Here is a 12,360-nt window from a genome sequence, read left to right on the forward strand (position 1 = left end):
CAGGATTGAGACATAACATAATACCAGCATAACGCACCGCGTAAATAAACATACATATACATATGTATGAAAATTATTTGATGTATATAGAAACCCTTTATTTTAGACAGCTTAATGCCATACTCTATATGAATTTAGGGCACTATTAGGAATGAATGAATTAAGGAAAGGAAGCATAAAACAAAAAGAGAAAGGTTTAAGGTTGGATTTATTTTAATTGAACTTTAATCCGGCTAAGGATCATACATATTTCAACGATGTTCTTAAGTCCTCTACAAAATGCATCAATTCAAACCTTCGAAAACTAAGATCGCAGTGGCTGTAACCTTCTTGCTGCCGCCACTTTTAAACAGCCACACAAATAATTTAATCTAAATGAGGAAATACAAATTAAAATAGCAGCGCTGAAAACAATACAATTGCATCGCAATTGCAATGCTGTTGATAGAATTCAAAGAAACAAAAACACTAGGAGGACTTACAGCTAAAATTTCAAGTCAATTTCAACCAGACGGACGGACGGACATGGCTAGATAGAGTCGGCTATTGATGCTGATTACAAATATATATACCTTATATGGTCGAAGATGTTTCCCTCTGCCTTATATACCCCTTTTACCCATTTTCAGTGGGTTCAGGGTATAAAAATGCACTAAAGTTCTTTCGGTCAATATAGCAATGTGTTTTATTTTGTTAATTTTAACACAATTTGGCATTAGACATGTTCTTGCCACTAGAGTAGGTTATGCTAAATATTTAAACAAGGTTGTAAGCCGGTTTGAGCAAGGAATTTCAAATTTTTAACCATCATTAACAATCTTAAATATAAACTGAGCTCTATTGAAGAAATAAAACCGGTTGAGTTGAAAATATATGGAACATATCCTAATTCCTAGCGGTATTTTACGTACCATGTGTAAAGTTAACCAATTTTGATTAATGAAAATATATAAATATAGGTAACTTAATTATTCAAAATCATCTAAATATGGCTAAAGCTACAAACCTGGTAAAACTACTTGAATATAAAATCAAAACAATTAAAATGCGATTTCATTAAAACTAAAATAGCGAATCTTCCGCGCGTATGTATTCTCCAATATCAGATTGGTGAAAGCAAACAGTAGTCAGCGGATCTGCGGTTTTACATTCAGTAGTGGAGCGTGCAAGAATGCCAAATCCCAAAGCCAAGTCATTCATGGAGTACACAACAACACCTTGGTACTGTCCAGCGTTTTCCGTTATTCTGCCCAAGCCTGATTTGGGTATGTGATTGCCATAAAGGAACTGCTGCTCGAAGGAAGGCTTGACCCAAACCTTGTACTGTGCATATGGTGCCAAATAATAAAGCGCCGTTATGTGGAACTTCAGTTTGTTGGTTTTGGAAAATTTTCCAAAGCATGTGCCTACACAGACAATTTGTTTGTAACCGAAGCACTCGCTGAGTTTTAATATACGCTCAGAGACATAATAAACGCGATCTCGGTGCTCGCGAAAGCAATACGTGCCATCAGGACGATCAATCAGTTGTTGTACGTTTGGGCCAATACTGAAATTGAATGGTTAATTTTAAGCATTATATTAATTATTGTCTAGCCACTTACTATTTGGCAAGTTTTTCAAAGAGAATCTTAGTGCGTTCATCGGTCAATCGTTTCATTATGTTTCTTGCAAAGCAATGAACGCGGCACAATATAAAAAATGTGTTTTTACAAAAATACACTAAAAAAATACCAGTGCAGCACACGTGCTGTATAGTAAAGCAATTCCAAGCCTATAACACGAATTCACCTATCGATACATTTGTATCGATAGGCACTGTAAACTCTTTTTGCGCTAACATTTTGGTCTTAATTGCCGACTGTGTAGCCATTTGAAGTTACTTCGAGGAAAACTGTATTACTGAAATTCGTTTTATTATTTGAATATTTAACGTCTCGTTAATACTAATAAATAAATAATTAACTATTTTAATGTACGTACAGACGGTAAGTCTAGAATATTTATTCGAAGCTAATTAGAAGTATGCTATTTAAATGTATAAATAAGCATCAGACTCTCAAAATCCTACAATTTTATATATATTTCTATATCATATTATTCTGATAAATTCAAATTACTTCTTATATTTAAAGTTAAGTTATATTTTATTTGGCTTTCTGTGCTGCTGTACGACATTCGGCAATCCGAATGGAATCCTAGTTAAAAAATTCCTAAAAAAATTAAGTGGAATCGTTTGGACATTTTTTATCTGCGTTGAATAAAACAAAATATTACACTGCTGTTCAGAAAGGCTGTCAGCTGTTCAAGAAATCCAAATTAAATCAGTACGCAAAAAGAGTGGTCACTTCAACTGACTCAGTTTCAGGAATCCCACTAATATATATCGATTATATTAACAATGTCAAACAAAAACGAGTTTTGGGAATATCATTAACATTGCTAGAGAACTGTGACTTGCGGGATTCAAATAGTTGTGATAAGTAACACGTACCCTAATAACACGTATGAAAACTCATAAATACATATGTGCAGTTTCTTGTGATTTATATATTAATAATAATAACGCCGGAGCATTGGCGCATAAGCTGCAAAGAACAAGTAAATGGCACAGCAGGTGAAATCAGCTGCGATATGGCTGCTGTTGTTGCTTCAAAGTAGCGCAATTGGTAAGCATTGTTAGAAAAAGTTGCTCATAAGATATGTATGCGAAAAGCGTACCAATAAACATAATCTTGCTGCTGACTCACTTAAGCCCCTTTTGTTTTTTCTCACTAGTTCTTAGCGAACGCACGCGTGATAAGATATATCAACCCATTATAGGCGCAAGCTGCTTTCGACGCTTAAACGGCACTCATCAGACAGGATGCTCATGTAAGTAGCTCATAGGTGGAGGGACCGGGTGAAGAGAATCATAATTTTAAATTTTATTCCATAACAGCAACATACTCTGGTTCAGTTGGGGTGCTGCATTTGATAAATGTAGCAGCAGACTTGGAATTTTTGCTCAGTAGTCCTCCGTCGCCTCCATACGCTCCCCTGATTCCACCACATTTGTTTACAAGGACCAACCTGCTACGTCTCAAAGAAGCCGGACCGAGGATAATATCCGTTGTGCTGCTAATCAACAGGCCCAAAAAAATGAGTCAATTTTCGCACGAACTTAAGTGTCCCAATCAGTACAGCGGACTAAAATTGGACAACAGAACTGAGACTGTCACTTGCGATGTTAGCAACGTGGGCAACACCTGGAATCCTTGGGGCACTGGTCTACTGCATGAAGACTTCCCATTTCCCATTTACTATATAGCTGATGCTGAAGAAATTGACAAACTGGAAAACTGTTTTGAAAAATTCAACAACTTTGATTATGCGTCCCATGCCTTGCGTAGCCTATGTGCTGTGGAAGTAAAGTCTTTTATGTCAGCAGCTGTTAACTCTGAAGTGTGCATGCGTCGCACTAATTTTATAAACAATCTTGGGGGCAGCAAATATTGTGATCCCTTGGAGGGTCGGAATGTTTATGCAACATTGTATCCGCGAAATTCACCTGAAAACTTGGAAGCTAATGCTGCACGCAGCGTCAATGCTAACGAGAAGTTTATTATTGTGTCTTGCCGCTTAGACACTACAAGCATGTTCGATGGTCTGGGTAAGTGCAGTTAGCGATAATTTTTGATGATTACTTACAGTCACACTTTTAGGATTGGGCGCAATGGATTCGCTGATGAGTCTGGCTACTCTAACCCATGTGGCTCATATGCTGCGCCTACTGTTGCCTGCGCAGAGCACGCTGCCTGATCCGAAACGCAATGTGCTTTTTGTGGCATTTAATGGCGAGTCTTATGACTACATTGGGTCTCAGCGATTTGTCTACGACATTGAACATCTGGCTTTTCCTACCCGTTCCACACTTAGTACTCCTATTTCATTTGAAAATATTGAGTTTATGCTGGATATTGGCACACTAGACGACATAGAAAATATTAAGCTTCACACACTTACCGCAACGCCGCTGGCTCAGCAATTGTTGCAAAAGCTCAACCGATACGCCAAGTCACCGCGATATGGTTTTAATGTTAACATCGAATCAAACGTGGGCTATCAAATACCACCCACATCAGCGCAATCCTTTTTGCGTCGCGAAACCAAGTTTCCGGCATTAATCTTGAACGCTGTGCCAGGCAATAAATACTATCACTCCATATATGATGATCTTGATAATGTGGCCTTTATATATGGCAATACGAGCGAAGATTATACAATATTGGCTAATATAAACGATAAAAAATACTTCGACGCCGATTCCTTGCAAATGAAGGTGCGCAATGTCTCATCCATAGTGGCCATGATGCTTTATGAGACTTTAACGGGCAAACAATACCAAGGCAATGAAGTGGTCAATCCAATATTGGCGGATGAGTTCTTCTACTGTTATCTGCAATCGTCCGATTGTCCTCTTTTTAAAGCTTCTTCATATCCGAACAGTCCAGCCGGTCTACCGTTGCCGCCAATGCGGTAAGTATCATTGCTAAAGAATTCTAGTAAATAGCGAAATTCATCAAAACATGTGTTTATCGAATGTGTAGGTACATAAGTGTACTGGGTGGTTCACAAGAATCATCAGGTTGGACATATCGACTGCTCGGCTATCTGCTCTCACATCCGGAGCCAAATGTGCCAAAAGAAAACTGCAGTCAGCTACCACTATTTTATTTTGCCGGCGTCAATGGCACAGGAGAGTGTCGTCATACAACGCAGAATTTTACAAGTGCACTAAGTCCGGCATTTCTTATTGAAGGTGAGTACTAAGTTTATTTGGGAGTTGGCGGATTAGAAGTTATCTTTGATTTTTGCATTACAGACTACGATTGGCGTTCAGGCGAATACTCTACATGGACTGAATCCACTTGGTCACAGTTCAGCGCACGTATATTCCTACGTCCGTCAAATGTGCATGAAATAACCACTCTGAGCATTGGCATCGTGGTGTTTATAATTTCCTTCTGTTTAATATATATTATCAGCTCACGCTGGGAGGTGCTCTTTGAAGATGTGCCTGCTAGTAATGCGGCGTAAGTTGAAAAACAAACGTATCCTTTCATTTTTCATTTTTTGACATCTCTATTTGCACATCTCCGTAGACCAAGGGGGTAACCTTTTTAAACTTGGATTGGGTCATATCGCTATTATTTCATGTATTTTTCACAAAATATTTTCTTTAAAATCCTTCTATTTTTTCTTTTTCAACTAACTTTGTTATTTTTAGATTATTTAATTGATGTATTTGAAGTCGGCCCTGCAGCAAAAACCACAAGAGCGCCTTCATTACATAACTCTAAGCTGTGCATGCAATTCTCACTTCAAACTACTTAGTGACCCGATTAAAATATATAATTAACTTTTGAATTACCCTCATTTAACTTGCAATTCTAGATTGCCACCGCCAACGGCCTGTTAGTGGCAGGACAATCGGGAAGCTCCATACCCAATAGGAAAACCTAATATAAGAAAAACCTCAAAAATACTTGAATAATTTTATAGGAATAATAAATAACAATTATGTATAACCCATGATAACTTAAAAACCTCTAACAGATACTTTAAATTCCAATTGCTTTAAGTGCTAGAAAATAAATATTTGTTTATGTACACTTTTGTATTATAAAGACGTTACAAGCAATTAGTATATATTTGTATCATAATTAGCAATTAAATGATATTTATAACAATGTTTTTGTTTCTTGTCTTCTTTTGTTTGCTTAATACTAGAATTTATAAATATAACCAGAAAACTGAATCTATAAGGAGGCCAATAAGTAGAGCCGCAGTTAATTTATATATATTCTTCATGATTAGTTTTAATCTTGATGCTTTATTATAAAAAACAGATTTAAAATGATTAAGATTTGTTTTTATAATATTTTGTTGTTCATTTTTAGCGTCTAGTCGTTCTACGTAATACCGCACAGCTGACAATTTCTCACAGCACATTGTTTCTCCTTATGAGGTATTCGTTCTTACAGTGTCCAATATTTGTACAGTTTTAAGTTAAATTTCAGTCATGGCATTATGTAGTTAAGAATGCAAACTTAACCATCCCTTTCGCTGCAGATTTACAATTGAATCTGCTATTACATACTTAGATGAATTCATGTAGCCTCCGCTAAGCAACATAACGATTGGTATACCCAGCGCTCGAAACGTACTAAACACCAAGCGATCACGTTCAATAACGCCGTCCGCGCTAATGGCTAAATTACCCAACGGATCACCTTTGAGGATATCGGTGCCGGCATTGTATATAACAACATCTGGCTTAAATTCGGCGAGTGCTTGCATCAGGCATCGTTTCAATTGCCTTAAGTAGTAAGCATCTTCTGTCAAATGCTTTAACTCTACACCGCAACGAATGCTGAGCTTGGCTTCGTGATCCTTTGGATAAACAAACGCATTGTACATATCTAGTATGTAGACAGCCTCTATATTCTTAAAGTCCCGCTCATGGCCATTTCCCTGGTGGGCATCCAAGTCAACAATCATTGCATTCTGTACTCTGGATGACTCCAACTCAAACAAGCGTACAAGGAGCAAAGTAATATCTGCATAAGGACAAAAGCCACCGCCCTTGTACGAGCAGCAATGATGGAATCCACCGCCCAAGTTGATTGCCCAACCATATTCCAGGGCTAATTTACCAGCCAGTATTGAGCCAGCCGTTTGGTAACGCATTGGACGCAGATATCCACTTTGCACAGTAAAATTTGGCAAAAACATCAAGGCCGGAACTTCCGCGATACAAGCTACTTTGGCACTCCATTTGAGGGACTTTAAATACTTGGAAGTGTGTACCCGCAGCAATTCTGTTTTGGTAATCTCAAGTGGGTCGTAGAAATCACCGCATTCAAGTGACAGTTCAGCACATAGCAACTGAAAATAGAATACAATAAAAAGGTATTTATACTTCAAGGAAAGGTATGTTTATATGTATGTACCTGTTGTATATGCTTTCCTTTGGCTGCATCGAAAGGATGAAGCTTTTCAAGACCAGCAAAGCGCACGGAATAATGCTTGGAGTAGACGATGGGCAACTTATCACGTCTCGCAGTATCCTCACATTGCATCTTGAATGTATCTGCACTTTTTTTTTATTCTATTTCATGAAATCTGGTGTTTTTTTTTTATTGTTTTGGCACTTTGATATTTTTATTGTAAATGAATGACACTATAATATAAAAGTGGGAAACGCGCAATTGTTTTCGGAAGTGCTATGAATTTTTATTGTTGGTAGACAGCAATTTGAGTTGTGCGAGTTGTGGAATACATATATATACTATATATAGGCGTTCACCAATACAAAGCCAGTCAAAATAATTTATATGTATTATTAAAAACAGCTATTACCGATACTTCGCCGCTACTATTCACGTTTCTAATGTAAGTACAATTGGAGGAAAAGTTAAGGTACCTTCCCAGTTTAATGCATTAGCGATGCTTTTTAAATCGATAATTGTTGATGCAACTTGCTGCAAACCACCGATGTGCATCAGAGTAGCCGTTAGCTGCATTTAAAGTATTGTGCAGTATTCATTTCTTTGCATTTCGATAATAGACAGTACGATTGCATAGAAGTTGTAAATTACGATAATTGTTGACCAGAGGCTTGCCGCGGTCGTCTGTCAACAGCCACAGGTTTTGTAACTACAATGTTTTATATTAATAGTGGAATACTTTACAAGCGGCTGTTTGGCTCACATATTCTTTTGATATTTCAATATGCTTTGGGAAGACAAACCAATTGACGACCTCGGAGCAAGGTGGTGTTGTAAGCGAGCCTATAAAGAAATACAATTGCGTAATTGCGTTTCGTTCGATATGACACGTCAATAATATACTGACCCTTATAGGTAAAAAACTCTCGTCTTTCTATGCCAGTTAAAACATCCCTTAAGGAAAAATTAGCATCGAATGTTGAAGCTTTATTAAAATCCCTGACCATAGCCGCCTCACTACAAATTTGATTTAAGGCCCGTGGCTGAAGTGTGGGGCTCTTAATAATACAAATATAATTATCTAACTACGCCTATATAATGCAATGCCTAGCTTACCTGAACAATTTTCAACATCACTGCCAGTACCACAAAGCCATCGGGAAAGCGAATGGCTTCCTTTTGCTCTTTGTATGCACTATTCTGATGAAGAATATGCAGTTCGCCATCAAATCGCTGCGAGTTTATGGTGTGCTCAGAGCCTTTGTTTTCTAGTGAGCCCCAATGAAAATGTAGCTGCACGGCTTTGTATAGGCTTTCCAGCTTACAACCACAAACAGCTGGTTGGCATCCATCATCTATAGGTGGTATTGCCATTGTCACGGTGTGTCCATTGTTGATTACTTTCAGAGGGCCGGAAAATGTCTTGTTATAGTTAAGAAAGCTTAACTTTGGCGCCTTGGAGCAAACAGCCTAATGAATATTTGTACTATTTGTAAAAGTTAACCAAATAAGAGAATTTACTTTGTCTTTAACCAAAGATATAGGCGATTGTTGTTTGCCACCGTTTACTTTCCAGTCCCTTCCTTGTTGATCATAATTGAAATGACTTAACTTTGCATAGTTTCTCAGTACGTAATTCATTTAAGAATGGCTACCGATTTACTTTAATTTGAAATTTAGTTATAATTTTAAAATAAATTAAAAATGTCAAGCTCAAGAGTTTTAGTTGCATATGTCAAGTATATTTTTGTTAACACTCATAGGTGTTTTTTTGATTTTTATACATATTTTTATTGCAGATTTCTGTAGTAAACTGGTCTATCATTTGTATCCTGAATATCGCGGTATGTGTTTATTAAAGGATACCTGCGTGAGTCCTGCAAATTCCAAAGCTTCATGATTTGTCGTCTAGGCAGCTCGACAACATCCTGGAAAACAGTCCAAGTAACTGACTCGGCACAGTCGGGCGTGGTCAATGATCCTACATATATATACAAAAATGTTGACATACTTAATTGATTTAATAATGTATGTAGTAATATGTATATAAATTTATTTCGAATACAGACCGTTATATGAGTAAAACCTGCCAGTAATAATGTTGCCCAGCAACTGGCCTGCGGTTAATCGTCCATTAACCATTGTACTGGAATTGTATTCAGTAATCAGAGGTAACTGATTAAAGATCCTAACTAGCCCAGAATGCTGCGATGTCAGCCTTGGCACAGCCCTAAACATGACACCCAGAACAGCCAGACCATCCGCAAACATACTGGCTTCGCCCACAGTATTATCGGCATATCGAATATTCTTATGAACAATGTGCATTTCGACATCGTAACGCTCATAATTGATAGTATGTTCGGATCCCTTGCTGTTGGGGGAACCCCAATGAAAGTGAACACTTTGTGCTTCAAAGGTGCCTGGCAATAAGCCACCATTGATGTATGCACGCTGCCCATTACGGGTGGGTGGCAAAACCATGTTCGCTGAAGTAAATTTCAATATGCTTGAATATTTGGATAGCAATCAAATTAAATATTCGCACACCTGTGTGTCCGTTGTTTGTTAGGACTAGAGGCGACTGCAGTGGCTGATCGTAGTTGTAAAACCGTATACGAGGTATGGAGGTCACATTTGCCTGTTGAGAGATGCCACAGACTAGAAAGTCTGGAACTCTGTAGTTTATTTGATACTTACCTTGCTGTAGACTAATTCAATGGGCGATTGCTGTAGTCCATCTTGGCATGTTCCCTTCCAATCATTGCCTTGCTGATCATAGTTATATTCTCCACTTGCTTGCTCGGCTGCTTCATCGGCTCTTAAGTCATTGATATATTCATTCGACAGCTCTACAGGTCGAAAAGAATCACACCAAATAAATAATCCATTCCAAATATGTTAAAAACAAATAAAACGTACGAATATAGGCTGGACAACAGGTAAAATTTAGTACTGCCAGCAAAAGGAACTGGAGCCAGAGCTCAAGTCCCCAACATCTTGAAATAAACATTTTTAGATGTTGTTGTACAATAACAAAATATTATGATGCTTTTAACTAGCTATATGCGCTCTGGGTAAGGCTTGCAACTAGACTGCAACAATCCTCTGTTCGGGCACAACAATTTATAGGTGCAGAACCTGCTAAGCGGCAGCATCATTATCGATAAGAACAACGTTCATGCTTCGGTTCTTCCACTGTGCACTTGTTAGGCCAAGCTGCAAATTTGCATAGCATTTGCAACGTGTTTTACAATTTGCATTGGGTCCTCCCCAGTGCCCAAACCAGCTAAACGCCTGCTACTGGCGCGCCAAACGTATTTCTAATTAAATAGAGAGCTGTAAAATCTGGTTCAGGTTCAGTGGACTTCTGGATGGGTTTCATTAAGAAGTCGCGGTCATTGATTGAAAATCGGTTTTCTATCTGTTCTTTAATTAAAGTATACACATGAATACATCAGAAACTTTACTATATGTTTCTGCGTGCGAAGAAATAAACATAATTGTAACATGTCTTGAGACCCGTCATCTTTTACTTCCGGTATGAATTAATTTAGTACAGCCTAAATTTTTAATTGTTCCTTGCTTGGGCAAATATTTTGCCATTCCTTTTTTCCATCATTTTTTCTTACAGCCCAATGGATCATTTAATTTATTATTTGCAACCAGAGTAATATATTATCGTATTTATATATATGTATTATAAATTTATTTGTTATTAAACTTAGATTTGGTAGGAGGTAAAATAATATGTAAAATTGACAGTTTTTCAATTTCGCCTTACGAGGCTTGAATTGGGATCCCAATCTTCGGTTGCCATTATACTCCAGCAGCCTGACATGGATTCTTCTTTTCTGCAATAGTTTGTATTAAATTTGTCATTAAAATTTCCCCCCTCTTAATAAAATCATTGCTTTCTGGATACCTTCGGAAACTCACTGACCATTCCCAGCTATGAGTAGCGGCATAGCTTGCCGGACAGGCTATGAATTTACCCCAGCGAGTCGGTGATTTCTCATCACTATATCTTTATCCTATTTACTTAATACTTTATATACTAGTATACATTTCTTTAATTTTTCTGTTTTCTTTTTCTGTAAACATGTACGCACACACAATCATGCGCGTCTTTATTGAATTAGATCAACAGTACTGCAATTGTGATTGTATTGTATTCTGAGCTGCTATTTTAATCCGTTTTTTCTCATTGAGATTCAATTATTGCAGTGGCTGTTGAATAGAAGTGGCGGCATGTAACGTGGTCAGTTGCGCTTTCGAACCCTACCGAGGGAACTTTTTATACCCTGAACCCATTAAAAATGGGTATAAGGGTATATTGTATGTGTGCAAGATCCAAATGTATGTAACAGGCAGAAGGAAGCATCTCCGACCCCATAAAGTATATATATTCTTGATCAGCCCCAATAGCCGAGCCGATCTAGACATGTCCGTCTGTCTGTCCGCCTGTCCGTCTGTCCGTATGTATGAGCGCAAGCATCTCAGAACCTATAAGAGCTAGAGACTTCAAATTTTAGATGTAGGTGCTCCTAGTGCCCGCACAGATCGAGTTTGTTTCCGATAATCGATAACTTACTCAGTTTTCAAGCAATCGATAAAAATCGATATCGATAATCTGTTTTTTGGGCAACTTTGGTAAATAATAAGAGCTAGAGTCACCAATCTTGACATATAGCTTCTAAAATAGAATATATATATGCATTTGATGTTGGAAGAAGAGGGTTCAGGGTATTCCCTAGTCGGGAGTTCCCGACTAGAAACTCTAACTTGTTCTAAATTTATTTTTATTACTCTTAAAGCAAATAAGCGCGAAGCTCGAGCTGAAATCGGTGTTGGTGGGAAAGGGTTCGGGTTATTCCCTATTCGGGAGCTCCCGACAAGAGCCTCTTACTTTTTTAATAAATCTCTTCATTCTTATTTCCTTTATATTAAATTTTCTTAAATAATGTAGTAATGCTCGGTGGCTTGAACCAAGGCCTAGAGAACGCATACAGCTAGGGTTCAAATTATGTTTACAAGGTGTTAATATTGGATATTTACCCCACCAATACTATGTTGATACGCTAAAATTTTAGTAATGAGTTATAAATGTTATTATTTTAAACAAAGAACTTGATAGGGATGGAATATCGTTTGAACTACTACGTAACTACTAACTTAATATGATATATAATTAAGAAAATGAGGTACTTTAAAAGTCGTTAAGGACAGTTCACACTCTAATTAAAGCTCTGACACAACTTTTAAGTTATAGCTTGTTGATAAATAAAACATGAAAGAATGATGTAGTCGGACTAAAAATGCTCTGTACCCTCAGTCAATTTAATATTTTGGGGTTTTCTCCCTCCTT

The 12,360-nt window shown here is 37.5% G+C and overlaps 4 protein-coding genes across 10 annotated transcripts; 1 reads left to right on the forward strand and 3 right to left on the reverse strand.

Moving 5' to 3' along the window:
• Positions 1-661: 661 nt before the first annotated feature.
• Positions 662-1,753, reverse strand: LOC115761902 (60S ribosome subunit biogenesis protein NIP7 homolog). The gene is made up of 2 exons (XM_030703917.1): positions 1,605-1,753; positions 662-1,549 (listed from the first exon to the last, which is right to left on the reverse strand). The coding sequence occupies exons 1-2, from the start codon at positions 1,658-1,660 to the stop codon at positions 1,063-1,065; spliced, it is 543 nt and encodes a 180-aa protein (XP_030559777.1). The 5' UTR covers positions 1,661-1,753; the 3' UTR covers positions 662-1,062.
• Positions 1,754-2,482: 729 nt separating this feature from the next.
• Positions 2,483-5,697, forward strand: LOC115761850 (nicastrin). 2 transcript variants are annotated; one of them, XM_030703832.1, is made up of 7 exons: positions 2,483-2,669; positions 2,779-2,874; positions 2,942-3,652; positions 3,705-4,518; positions 4,590-4,801; positions 4,865-5,075; positions 5,437-5,697. In XM_030703832.1, exons 1-7 carry the CDS (start codon positions 2,606-2,608, stop codon positions 5,459-5,461), a joined length of 2,133 nt encoding a protein of 710 aa, XP_030559692.1. In that variant the 5' UTR covers positions 2,483-2,605; the 3' UTR covers positions 5,462-5,697. The 2 variants fall into 2 exon arrangements, with proteins under 2 accessions (XP_030559692.1, XP_030559693.1); XM_030703833.1 differs by having other exon boundaries at positions 2,484-2,669; positions 5,270-5,695.
• A 47-nt stretch (positions 5,698-5,744) lies between these two features.
• Positions 5,745-8,712, reverse strand: LOC115761852 (histone deacetylase 11-like). Of its 6 annotated transcripts, none has more exons than XM_030703839.1 (5): positions 8,514-8,712; positions 8,109-8,462; positions 7,900-8,035; positions 7,756-7,835; positions 7,276-7,701 (listed from the first exon to the last, which is right to left on the reverse strand). In XM_030703839.1, the coding sequence occupies exons 1-5, from the start codon at positions 8,631-8,633 to the stop codon at positions 7,588-7,590; spliced, it is 804 nt and encodes a 267-aa protein (XP_030559699.1). In that variant the 5' UTR covers positions 8,634-8,712; the 3' UTR covers positions 7,276-7,587. The 6 variants fall into 6 exon arrangements, with proteins under 6 accessions (XP_030559694.1, XP_030559695.1, XP_030559699.1 ...); XM_030703838.1 differs by having other exon boundaries at positions 7,900-8,050; positions 8,526-8,711; XM_030703840.1 differs by having other exon boundaries at positions 7,900-8,050; positions 8,109-8,447; positions 8,514-8,711.
• Positions 8,713-8,731: 19 nt separating this feature from the next.
• On the reverse strand, positions 8,732-10,061 carry LOC115761854 (putative carbonic anhydrase 3). The gene is made up of 5 exons (XM_030703841.1): positions 9,915-10,061; positions 9,693-9,844; positions 9,543-9,633; positions 9,062-9,481; positions 8,732-8,973 (listed from the first exon to the last, which is right to left on the reverse strand). Exons 1-5 carry the CDS (start codon positions 10,003-10,005, stop codon positions 8,783-8,785), a joined length of 945 nt encoding a protein of 314 aa, XP_030559701.1. The 5' UTR covers positions 10,006-10,061; the 3' UTR covers positions 8,732-8,782.
• Positions 10,062-12,360: the final 2,299 nt, after the last annotated feature.

The sequence above is a fragment of the Drosophila novamexicana genome, unplaced genomic scaffold, assembly GCF_003285875.2.
Source record: "Drosophila novamexicana strain 15010-1031.04,08,12 unplaced genomic scaffold, DnovRS2.1 tig00000512-arrow-arrow-pilon, whole genome shotgun sequence".
In the NCBI taxonomy this organism is placed as follows: Eukaryota; Metazoa; Arthropoda; class Insecta; order Diptera; family Drosophilidae; genus Drosophila; species Drosophila novamexicana.